Source organism: Sorex fumeus, unplaced genomic scaffold (assembly GCF_029834395.1).
Source record: "Sorex fumeus unplaced genomic scaffold, SorFum_2.1 ptg000128l, whole genome shotgun sequence".
NCBI lineage: Eukaryota > Metazoa > Chordata > Mammalia > Eulipotyphla > Soricidae > Sorex > Sorex fumeus.
Window position 1 is genome coordinate 34,658,035 of NW_026606185.1, and position 13,363 is coordinate 34,671,397.

Genomic DNA, 13,363 nt, shown 5'->3' on the forward strand with positions numbered 1-13,363 from the left:
ATTCCTCAGTATCTTACTCCTACACAGATGCTTCCATCCCCTTGGTCCTGGCACTGGCTGTTGTCCCCACATGCCGATGAGAAAGAAGTGAAGCACTTCTCTATAAGAATACTTTCCAGACATTGCATCCACCACTTTTGTTTGAAGTGATATTAACTGGAACTTAATCAAGGGCAATGAAGGCTTGGAGAGTGACCTCAGGTCCATCTAGAAAAACAAACTAGGAAAAAAAAGAAAAAGAAAAACAAACTAGGGGCCAAGGAAATAGTACTGCAGGTCAGGCACTTGCCCTGCAGACAGCTGACCTACCCGGGGCCTCAGCAGAAGGGAGGAAGGGAGGAAGGACATATAAAGAGAAAGCATCATATGGCAGGGGAAAGATGAAATGTCACTGGTCCTATCAGAGCAAATGAGACCCTATTTTAAAGTTTCCTTCAATGCAAAATATTCTCCTGTGTCTCTGTGGAGATAGCTTGTTCCTTCGTCTTCCCATTCATCTCAAATTCTCCTTTCAGCCTCCACTCCTCTAATGAGAGTTCTCCACTGGATTTGGTCTCGCAGGTTATGTCATCACTGCTGACAACAAATCACAGAGATAGTGTGGTCCGCAGAGAGAGTGTGGCCGTCGGTCATGCTGTGGGGGGAAGCCTTGCAAACAAGGGTATTGCTGGCAAAGGAAGTAGATCTGCATCCTTTAGCAAAGTGCATCATGAAGAAGTTGAGGTGGACGGAAGATGGGAAGAACACCAAAACTTGCTCACTGGTGGGGCTGCCCGGACTGCAGGGACTATCGGAGCTGCCATAAGTGCTGAAAGGAACAGAAGGATCCAGGGGACCTCCACAGACATGGCGGGAGCCCGAGCAGGTGCAGTGGCTGTGAATGAGGAGTTTTTAAAAAGTTATTTCTTTGAGGTAAGCACTGGTTTTTATGTATGGGAGAAAAGGGTAATAATTGCTTTGGATCCTAATGGGACATTGGTGGTATTTTGTTTGTTTTGGATGTGTTTCTGTCTTTTACCCTTTTTGTTAAATTTTTTTTAATTTTATAAAGTAGTTCACAATATTTGATTACATTTAATATTCAAACACCAACCCCACCACCATTACACCTTCCACCACCATATTTCGGATGTTTCCATTAAAAACCCCAATTCCTTTCCCAAAGCAGAACCGAAATAATATATATTTTGTATTGTTTGTTATGAAAAACCACTGATAATGCTACCAAAAAGTATCCTTAGAGGGAAGAGCATGAAGATTGTTGTATTTCATCCAGGGGCCATTAAGCCCTTAAGGCCATTAAGATCACTAATAGGTTGCTAAAGGTTGAGATATATATATTATATATTATATATATGTTATATATATATAATATATAGATATATATTATATATTATATATGTTATATATAATATATAGATATATAGATATATATTATATATTATATATGTTATATATAATATATAGATATATATTATATATTATATATATAATATATAGATATATATCTGTAAAAAAAATTTCCCTCTAAGATTGGTTGCCTGGGCAGGAGCAATAGCAGGTAGGGCATTTGCCTTGCATGCGGCCAATCCAGGCTTGATTCCTTCGCCCCTCTCAGAGAGCCTGGCAAGCTACCAAGAGTATCCCACCTGCACAGCAAAGCCTGGGAAACTACTCGTGACATCTTTGATATGCCAAAAAACAGTAACAACAAGTCTCACAATGGAGACATTACTGGTGCCTGCTCAAGCAAATCGATGAACAACGGGAGGACAGTGCTACAGTGCTAAGCTTGGTTGCCTACTACTTTGAACCCCATCCAATGTTGTGCAGTACTCTTGGAGTATGGGTAGGGTGTGTCCTATGAACTGTCACACAGCTGCAAATGTGGCCTCGTGGTCCAGGAATAGGTTCACTAGTGGATGAGACTCAGCCCAAGCGTGTGGAGAGCGGATGTGAGCATGGCAGCATTTGAGTTCTGGAGTTTTTCGGCTGCTGGAGCTTGGTCCCTTGGGGAAGGGAGGGCTCTCAACCACAACCTCCTCCAGGGCACCCTGAGTGAAACAGCCTGTCACAGGGTCTGGCAGCATGGCATGGCCAACAATCAAATTATCTGGTGCCAGCCAGGGGTGGCTTCAAGATGGGGGGGGGGGGGTGAGGGGGGAGATTACTGGCAGAGGATCTCCATTCCCGGTTCCATTGAACCCAGAGCTCTCAGTCACAAAGTCCCGCATACATGGGTTTTCTGGGAATTCACTGCTACTACTTGAATCAGTCTTGGTTCTTATATATACGTGTGCAACTTCTGCTTTAGAAAAAGAAAATCTAATAGTCATAGAAATGTTGGACTCTTGCATAGCCTTTACCTGATTATTAACATTAGGTATAATCTTTATCTAATTATTCATATTTTGTTATCGTTTCCATTGTTTTCCTATTCTTTTTCCCCTCCATCTCCCACATGCACATATATGGACAGTTCGTTATACACCGCAGTGTAGTGAGCACATCTAGAAACTCAAAGGGTGACACATGTATATGGCAATGTTGCCAGTAATTGCTAGTGCCTGCCTTTGTGGGCATACCTCAGTGTCAAGGATATCATCTGGATTAATCTCATACAATCCCCATTCCCTTTCTTATGTGTGTGAGATATTTATTTTTTTAAGAACACAGGCTTGGGCCAGAGTGATAGCACAGTGGAGAGGGCATTTGCCTTGCACACAGCCGAACTGGGTTCAATCCCCGATATCCCATATGGTCCCCCAAGCACCGCCAGTAGTAATTCCTGAGTGCAGAGCCAGGAGTAACCCCAGAGCATCACTGGGTGGGACCCAAAAAATAAATAAATACATAAATAATAAATTTAAACAAAAAAAGAAAAGAAAAGAACACAGGCTTGCTGTTTCGGTAGTGTCTGTCATGATGTAGGATGGTCTTCAGTTTGTCTCCCTGTGATGTTTCCTTGTAATTAGACCGAGATTATGTTGAGGAGCAGAAATGTACTGTCGTTGAGTGAAGCCATGTCACTGAATCTGGGACTCTCTTTCCGTTTTAGAAAGCAGCCTCGTACACTGAGGAAAATGACTTCCACACAGCCAAAGACTGCCTTCTGGTGTACTCGCAGGACGACACGCAATCCCTGCATGGCTCCCTTGGCTGCTGCAGCTTCATTGAAGGCGAGCTTGACGACATCTTCTTAGATGATTTAGGGTTTAAATTCAAGAAACTTGCCGAAGTGTGTTTGGGTCGAAAAATAGAAACAGATCTGGAGATTGAGCAAAAGGCTGTGCAAAACACCGAACAGAAGGGAACTTCAATCATTGAGCAAAGCCAGGGCCTCTCAGAGAACATCTATGCTGCTGGTGCCGCCTTGTCAGTTCCAAAATCTTTGCATGAAGCAAACACAGGGATAGTGAGTCAGGAAATCGTCACCGAAAGGTCTTCTAGGCAGAGTCAAAAGGTAACAACTACATCTCTTCCTGAGCCCGTGGCCCCTCGAAACATTATAGTGACAGAAACATCCTACACCACAGATTCTGCTCTGCCCCCCAGCACCGTGATCCTGCGCCCCAGCCAGCCCCAGGGCCTTGTCGTGACAGAGCGGGTGTATGCTCCAGCTGCCACCTTGGTAGATCAGCATTACAGTAATGACGGGAATGTGGTAGTTACAGAGAGAGTAGTACAGCCCAACGGGGGCCTCGTGGGCCTGCAGGAAGGCACTGCACACCTGTCAGATGCGAATTACGTTATGGTGAGGGAAAAGGAGAGCTTCCTTGCCTCCCAAGCCAGTGTGCTGCACACTCTGGCCAGACCCAGTGTCGCAATGGGGCCCAACGTGACAGTGACCGAAAGGGTGCTGACCCCTGCTTCCTCTGTGCAGTCCAGTTACCAGGTCCCTGCTGAAACCTCAGTGACGGTCCGAAAGACCTCCGTGTCTAGGATAGGTCCTGCTTCTCAGCCAAACACAGCTTCCTAGGCACTATCCTCACGCTCTGACTGAACCTCAGCTCCCTCCAGGGTTTCTGAGTAGAGCTGCATCCGCATTCTTACTCCCGCACAGCAGCCACCAAAATAGGAGCCTATTTTACTGGCACTGGTCAGTTCTTCTTTTCGGAGTCCAGTCATTTCATGAGCCTTACAATCAGTGGCCTACAACTTTCTCTCAGTTGCTTGTATGCAAAAGGCATTACTGTCTCCACTTCCAGAATTGCTCGGCAGAACACTGTCCAGTTTACTGAGGGGATATCGATGAGGCCATCCTCTAAGTGCCTTTTTGCGAGTTTGAGCCAAGCAATATTTGCAGAGCATGTTCATGAGATCATCGGCCTGGTTTTTATGCATTTTCCAAACTATAGGACTATGGAGTGCATAGGTCACCTGCAGAGCCGATTGAACCTGTTGGTGTGACACTTTAACTTCTGACACCACTCTCCTGAATTCCTTCCTTTGCAGCAGCTTACTAACAACTCATCTATCCAAAAATACAGTCTTGGCTACCTGTTTTGGTCTTTTCGAAAACCAGAGGTTTTTTTAAATCGATGAAGTTGATTGGATTTTACAATACTTACATGGAAGAATTTGTACTGCGTGATTCTCTAACTGTACATATGCATGTGTGAATTCTATGATTCTTATAATACTGAGAGAGACAAGGTGACTCAATAGTCCTGAAAATAATCAAGATTTCAAATTCAGGCTAGTAACAGAGTAAAATTTATAAATATAAAATCCTTACTGTTTCTTTGCTTACTTGGGGGATGGAAGCCACACCCACAGTGCTTAGCATCTACTCCTGACTGTGCTTAGAAGTCACTTCTGGCAGAGGTGGGTATTAAAATAGGAAAGTACCTTAACACATGTGCTCTTTCCAGCCCCCAAATCACCATTTTTAATAGAAATATGGCTTTTTTTTTTAACTCTCAGGATACATTATCTTAAAATTTAATCCAGCCAAACTAACCACTTAGGAGAGTGGTTAAGAGAACACACACTGAAGTAAGAATTGTGCCTGTTTCACTGTTTTATAATCTCAAGTAACTCATAGGAATACCAAATAAATATTTGTGAAATTAAACTAAATTTTAGAAGCCATCTCTTATCTACAATTGCAGGAGCCATGAAAAGCTATGATAATGTCTATAGCTATGAATTTGAAATTATGGCATTAGTCTTTGTTTTAGAATAATTGGTTGGTCATGACTTACTGCTTGAGTATTAAATATTAGTTAGTTGGCCTGAATTTTTTCATTATCATTGTCTTTTCTTCATAAAAGTTGAGTGTTTTGACTGGTAACTAAATAATATTTTTATTTTCCCCCAAAATAACTCACTTAGCATTTCAAAATACATGTAAATATAAGTATATTCTTCACAACTAAATTTTCATAAATTTTAAACGTTGTAATTTAATGATCTATAAAGATATTTTTCTAGGGAAAATGATTTTCAGAATTTTATTTTTCTAGCATGGTTTTAGAAATATCATTGACTTGCATTGTGTTAACACTTTTTGTTCCCACTGACTTTTTTTGGGTAAAAGGTAGATATTTTCAGACATCAAAAATCTGGCCAGCATGAAGGACAGTCTTTCATGATCTAAATTTTTTACTCTGTACTAAATAGTTATTGTTGCTTTTCTTATTTCATTATAGACTTAACAGTTAATATTTTGCCAAATGTTTAACAGAAGTATCTCTGCTGTGTGAAAATGTAAATATGACCTTTGTTCTCTGAACCAACAACTTCTTAAACTTCCGCCTTGGGCAGGCTTGAAAATCCTGACTTGTCTCTTGTATAGAGCATAATCAAATTTTTATGAATGGTTTTGTTGAACTTGAAAGGGTGATTTATATAAGTTTTTACATTTGTCCCATAAGAAATTATATTTATGTGTGTATCATCATAAAATATTTAAATAAAAAGCCTACATTTGGAATAATTCAATTTCATGTAACTTTTTATTCTTGTGTCAGTTTACCAAGAACCTAACTGGTTTTTTTTTCCTTTTTTTAATTTATTTTTTTCCAAAATTTGATTACATTTAATATTCAAACATCAATCCCACCACCTTTACACCTTCCCACCACCATATTTCCATTCCAAACCCCAAATCCTGCCCCCAAGTGGATCACGATCACAATCATCCTGTTGTTCGTGATTGCCTCGAGCAGGCACCAGTAACGTCTCCTTTGTCCTAGCCCTGAGATTTTTAAAAGGTGCCATATTCAAGACTCTTTCAGGGTTAGGAAAATGAGACCCATCATTGTTACTGGTATTTGGCATATTGGATACGCCACGGGGAGTTTGCCAGACTCTGCTGTGTGGGCAGGTTACATTCGGTAGCCTGCCAAATGGAATCAAGTGGAACCAAAATAATTTATTTTGTATTGCTTATTATGAATAATCCTATAAAAATCAGACCAAAAAAAAGGTTTCTCAGAGGAAAGTTTGTGAAGATTTTTGGATTTCACCCAGGCGCCATTAAGAACTATAAGAGATTAGTAAAATGTTGTTAAAGGTTCAGCCTAAGTGCTTATATATGTGTGTGGGGGAGGGGGGTATGTATCTGTACAAATATATTACCCCATAAGATTGGTTGCCTTTCCAATCAAATGTGGTGTGCTTCTCTTGGTATATTGGTGGTATAATATATGAGATGTCCAGGAATAGATTGATTCATGGGTGATGCTCGTCCGTGCGTGTGGAGAGCAGTCGTGAACACGGCAGTGATTGAGTTCTGAAGGGTTTCGGCTGCCAGGACTGGGTCCATTGGGGTGGGAAGGGGCCTTACTTGCCCCACTCCGGGATGCCCCGAATGAAACAGCCTGGTGTGGGATCCGGAAGCATGGCTATGGCATATTGTTCTGTGCACTCTTCCTGGAGATTTATACTGAGTCTCTGGATCATGGTCTTTAATGAGATTATTTGGCACCAGTGGCAGGTTGTGGGTGTGACTGTCATGCGGCTGGAAAAGGGGAGATGGGGAGAGGTGACCCATTCCTGGTTCCGTTGAGCCTGGAGTTTTCAACTGACTGGTTTATTATACAACACATTGTTAGAGGATAAAGGAGCATCCTGAAAGCAGGTGTTTGGACTGATATTTTACTAGACTTCAGTATTTTGGTTAGAATTGCTTAAAACCAGCTAAACCAGTTTTCCTAGAACACCATCCTCCATTTTCTCCCAAATGAAAGAGGACAGAACTCAAATGTGAATTTCAGATAAATCATGAGGGTTTTCTTCATGCAAGTGTACCTTGCAGTTATACACACGCAGACACAGACACACACACACACACACACACACACACACACATTCTCTATTGTATATCTGAAATTCACATTTTTTTCTTTTTGGGTCACACCCAGCGATGCTTAGGGGTTACTCCTGGCTCTGCACTCAAGAATTACTCCTGGCGGTGCTCAGGGGACCATATGGGATGCTGGGATTCGAACCCTGGTTGCCGTATGAAAGGCAAACGCCCTACCCTCTGTGCTATCACTCCAGCCCTGAAATTCGCATATAACTTAGCAATCTGTGTTTCAGCTTGCAATAGTCTTGTTTCTCAGGCACTGAAGCTTGCTCTGTACCCAGAAGATAACATTGAAGGAACCTGTTGGATTTGACTGAAGGTTTGCCCACCTGATCCAAGACACTTGTCTTGCTTGCACCTGACCCAGGTTCAATGCTAGCACCCCATCAGTACCCCAAGGCCTGCCAGGAGCGATCCCTGAACAGAGAGTCAGGAGTAAGGTCTGAGCACAACTTGGAGGGTATGGCCTCAAAACCCAAAGTAAACAAAGATGAAATCATTCAACAAACATTGAGAAGCGATTTTAACTTCAAATTAGTTTCCAAGGGAAAAGATCAGAGCTTCTGCTTATATATTAAAGGTCACATCAATATTTTAATCACTTAATCACTTAATTTCCCGTTAGTTGGTGCCAAATCGAGCGGGCGCCAGTAATGTCTCAATTTGGCCCTGTCGCGTGCTAGTGTAGCCCAATGGCATCTGTTCGCTCTGGGAACATGAAGAGCCTCAAACCGATCGTTCATGATCTTTTTTTTGTGTGTGTGTGATTTTTTTTCCTTTTTTTTTTTTATTAGTGAAACACCATGAGGTACAGTTGTAGATTTACAAATTTTTGTGCTTGGATCTCGGTCATACCACGATCAAATACCCATCCCTCCACCAGTGCCCATTTTCCACCACCAGGATAATATCCCTCCCCCCCATCCCCCCATCCCCCCATCCCCCCCTGCCACTGTGGCAGGGCATTCCCTTTTGTTCTCTCTCTCCTTTTGGGTGTTGTGATCAGCAAAAGAGGCATTGAGTGGCGAACATGTTCAGTCCAGTCTACTTTCAACCTGCATCTCCCCTCCTGGGAGGATCCTCCAAACACCCTCCACTTGGTGTTCCCCTTTCTATCTGAATTGTCCTTTCCCCTAGAATACCCGGCTGGCCTCTAAATTATGGAGTAATTCTCCTGGTGTTGCTCTCAGCTATTCTTGGGTATTAATCTCATATTTTATTATTTTATATCCCCCAGATGAATGCAATCTTTCTATGTCTATCCCTCTCTTTCTGATTCATTTCGCTTAGCATGATACTTTCCATATTGTACCACTTGTATGTAAATTTCATGACTTCATCTTTTCTAAGAGCTACATAGTACTCCATTGTGTAGATGTACCAAAGTTTCTTTAACCAGTCATCTGTTCTTGGGCACTCAGGTCTCTTCCAGTTTCTGGCTACTGCAAAGAGTGCTGCAATGAACAAACAAGTGCAGATGTCACTTCGGCTACACATTTTTGCCTCTCTGAGATATATTCCCAGGAGTGGTATCGCTGGGTCAAATGGGAGCTCAATTTCTAATTTTTTGAGGAACGTCCATACTGTTTTCCAAAAGGGCTGAACCAGTCGGATTCCCATCAACAGTGAAGGAGTGTCCCTTTCTCGCCACATCCATGCCAGCAACGGTTGCTTTTGTTCTTTTGAATGTGGGCCAGTCTCTGAGATGTGAGATAATATCTCATTGTGGTTTTGATCTGCATCTCCCTGATGATTAATGATGTAGAGCATTTTCTCATGTGCTTTTTTGCCATTCTGATTTCTTCTTTGAGAAAGTTTCTGTTCATTTCATTGCCCCATTTTTTGATGGGGTTGGATGTGTACTTCTTGTGGAGTTCAACCAGTATTTTGTATATCCTTGATATCAACTCCCTGTCAGATGTGTATTCGGCGAATATTCTTTCCCATTCTGTAGACTGTCTTTGTATTTTGGTCACTGTTTCTTTGGAGGTACAGAAGCTTCTTAGTTTAAGATAGTCCCATTTATCTATCTCTGTTTTCACTTGCTCAGCCAGTGGCGTGTCATCTTTGAACATACCATTAGCCTCAATGTCATGGAGGGTTTTGCCAACTTTGTCTTCAATGTATCTTATGGTTTCTGGTCTGATGTTGAGGTCTTTAATCCATTTTGATCTTACCTTTGTACATGGTGTTAGGCAGAGTTCTGAGCCCATTTTTTTGCATGTAGCCGTCCAGTGATGCCAGCACAATTTGTTAAAGAGGCTTTCCTTACTCCACTTCACATTTCTTGCACCTTTATCAAATATTAGATGATCATATGATTGAGGGGAGATGTCAGTGTATTCAACTCTGTTCCATTGGTCTGCAGTTCTGCCTTTGTTCCAGTACCATGCTGTTTTGATTACTACTGCTTTGTAGTAAAGTTTGAAGTTAGGGAGGTTGATTCCTCCCATTTTCTTTTTCCCAAGAATTGCTTTAGCTATTCGTGGGGGTTTATTGTTCCATATAAATTTCAGGAGTGTTTGCTCCATTTCTTTGAAGAATGTCATGGGTATCCTTATAGGAATTGCATTGAATTTGTACAGTGCTTTCGGTAGTATTGCCATTTTGACAATGTTAAGTCTCCCGACCCATGAGCAGGGGATGTCTTTCCATTTCCTCATGTCCTCTTTGATTTCCTGAAGTAGCGTTTTGTAGTTTTCTTTGTACAGGTCCTTTACTTCCTTAGTTAAGCTGATTCCTAGGTACTTGATTTTCTGGGGCACAATTGTGAACGGGATTGATTTTTTCATATAGCTTTCCTCTCTCTCACTGTTTGCGTATAGGAAAGCCATGGACTTTTGGGTATTGATTTTATAACCTGCAACTTTACTATACAAGTCTGTTGTTTCTAGGAGTTTTTTGGTGGAGGTTATTGGGTTCTCTAAGTATAGTATCATATCATCTGCGAATAGTGAGAGCTTGATTTCTTCCTTTCCTACCTGAATGCCCTTAATATCTTTTTCTTGCCTAATTGCTATTGCAAGTACTTCCAGTACTATATTGAACAGCAGTGGAGAGAGTGGGCATCCCTGTCTCGTCCCTGATCTTAGAGGGAAGGCTCTCAGTTTTTCCCCATTGAGGATGATGCTTGCTGTAGGCTTGTGGTAGATGGCTTTAACTATGTTGAGGAAAGTCCTCTCTATACCCATTTTGGCTAGAGTTTTCATCATAAAGGGGTGCTGGATCTTGTCAAATGCTTTCTCTGCATCTATTGATATGATCATATGCTTTTTATCTTTTCTTTTGTTGATATAATGGATTATGTTGATTGATTTCCGAATGTTGAACCATCCTTGCATCCCTGGGATGAATCCTACTTGGTCATGGTGTATGATCTTTTTGATGAGTAGTTGGATTCTATTTGCTAGTAGTTTGTTGAGGATCTTTGCATCTGTGTTCATCAGGGATATCGGCCTGTAGTTCTCTTTCTTTGTGCTATCTCTGTCTGCTTTTGGTATCAGTGTGATATTTGCTTCATAGAAACTGTTCGGAAGTGTATTTGATATTTCAATTTCATGGAAAAGCTTAAAGAGGATTGGGAGTAAGTCTTCTTTAAAGATTTGGAAGAATTCACTGGTGAATCCATCCGGGCCAGGGCTTTTGTGCTTGGGGAGACTTTTTATTAAAGGCCCTCCCGTTGATCGTCGATTTGCTCGAGCGGGCCCAGTAACGTCTCCATTGGAGACTTTGTTGTTACTGTGTCTGGCATATCGAATACTCTCGGTAGCTTGCCGGGCTCTCCGAGAGGGGCAGAGGAATCGAACTCGGGTCGGCCATGTTGGCCGCGTGCAAGGCAGACGCCCTACCCGCTGTGCTATCGCTCCATTTCAATTTCCTTGATGGTGATAGGTCTGTTCAGGTATTCCAGATCTTCTTGGTTCAGCCTTGGGAGTCTGTAGGAGTCTAGGAATTTATCCATTTCCTCGAGGTTTTGATGTTCCGTGGCATAAAGCTTCTCGAAGTACTCCCTGAGGATCCTTTGAATTTCTGTAGTTTCTGTTGTAATGACCCCCTTTTCATTTCTGATTCGGTTTATTAGGGTTTTCTCTCTCCCTTTCTTTGTGAGTTTTGCTAGGGGATTATCGATTTTGTTAATTTTCTCAAAGAACCAGCTCTTGGTTTCATTGATCTTTCGGATTGTTTTCTGGGTTTCCATCTTGTTAATCTCTGCTCTGAGTTTTATTATTTCCTTCCTCCTGTTAGGGTTGTGCTCCTTTTGTTGGTCCTTCTCCAAGTTCTTAAGCTGTGAGGTTAGTTTATTTATGTGGGCTCGCTCCTCCTTTCTGAGGAATGCTTGTAGAGCTATAAACTTTCCTTTTAAGACCGCTTTTGCTGTGTCCCATAAGTTTTGGTAACTCGTGTCCTCATTTTCATTCGTTTCTAGGAATCTTTTGATTTCCTCTTTAATTTCCTGTCTAAGCCACTCGTTGTTTAATAGCGCACTGTTTAATTTCCATGTGTTTAATTTAGTTTTCTGTTTTTGTGTGTGATTTGGCATCTTCCCATGGGAAGATGCCATTGTTGACAACATTGACGAGGAATACGATCGACTGGTTCAGCACCTCCATGAATGTGCGAGGAACGCCAAGAGAGAGATAGCCACAAAAAGTCGCCTATCTTCGAAAACTCTTGAGCTAATTCGCCAGCGTGCTTTGGCGCATGCCTCAGGCAACCGCAAGCTAACGTCCGAGCTTGCAAAGCAGTGCAGAGATGCGATCAAGGAAGACCTCAAAGAGAGAAGAGCAGAAGTACTGGTAGATGCGGCAGAAGCCAGGAAAAGTATTCGTAACGCCCGCCTGTCCTTCGCCAACTATAAGACGAAGATGACTGCCCTCCGACGTCCTGATGGATCCATCACATCCTCCAGAACGGCAATGGAGAAGATTATCCATGACTTCTACTCAGATCTCTTCGATAGCCATGTCCACTTGCCAACATACCAAATTCCACAGGATGGGTATGTCGTTCCCAACGTTCTCCCTTCCGAAATCCGACACGCCATTTCATCAGTAAAGAAGCAAACAGCACCCGGCCCAGACAAGGTCAGACCTGAACACCTGAAGAACCTGCCGTCAGTACTCATCAATACACTGGCTCGGCTCTTCACTCGCTACCTGTCTGAATGCAAGGTTCCATCTCAATGGAAAACCAGCAGGACCGTACTACTGTTCAAGAAGGGAGACATCCATGACATTGGCAACTATCGCCCGATCTGCCTATTGTCTGTCATCTACAAGTTGTTCACTCGAGTCATCCTGAATAGGATTGGCAGAACACTAGATGAAGGACAACCATGCGAGCAAGCCGGGTTCCGCAAAGGATTCAGCACCATCGACCATATCCACACGATAACCAAGCTCATTGAGGTTTCTCGGGAGTTCAAGATGCCGCTCTGTTTAATGTTCATTGATTTAAAGAAGGCCTTTGATTCTGTTGAGACGGAAGCGGTCATTGAAGCCCTAGCCAATCAGGGCATTCAAGCCCAATACATCAGGATCCTCCGTGAGCTGTATTGCGGATTCACTACCAGGATCTCACCATTCTACAAAGAAGTGATCGTTGATGTCAAGAGAGGGGTGCGGCAGGGTGATACCATTTCACCAAAACTCTTCAGTGCCACCCTCGAGAACATCATGCGACGACTGGAATGGGAAGGAATGGGAGTGAAGATAGATGGTCGGCAACTACACCACCTCCGCTTTGCTGATGACATTGTTTTAATAACACCAAACATCAGCCAAGCGGCACAAATGCTGGCCGACTTTGACCGTGAGTGTGGAAAGGTAGGACTACAGCTGAATCTTACGAAGACAATGTTTATGAGAAACAGCCTTGTTCCTGACGCCCCATTCGCTCTCAATGGAACGACCATCTCTGAATGCAACAGCTATGTGTACCTAGGTCGAGGGGTCAACATGACAAATGACCTGGCACCCGAGCTGCGCAGGAGGAAGAGAGCGGCTTGGAACGCCTTCAAGAACGTCGAAGAAATAGCTAAGAGGACGA

General features: G+C 42.6%; 1 protein-coding gene across 1 annotated transcript in view; it reads left to right on the forward strand.

Annotated features, from left to right (window-relative positions):
• DSG2 (desmoglein 2) overlaps positions 1 to 5,940 on the forward strand; it is a 40,656-nt gene extending 34,716 nt beyond the window's left edge. Inside the window, exons 14-15 of the mRNA XM_056138360.1 lie at positions 562 to 912; positions 3,059 to 5,940. Of these exons, the coding sequence (XP_055994335.1) occupies positions 562 to 912; positions 3,059 to 3,979 (1,272 nt within the window). The 3' untranslated portion in view covers positions 3,980 to 5,940. The remainder of the gene's footprint in view (positions 1 to 561; positions 913 to 3,058) is intronic.
• Positions 5,941 to 13,363: the final 7,423 nt, after the last annotated feature.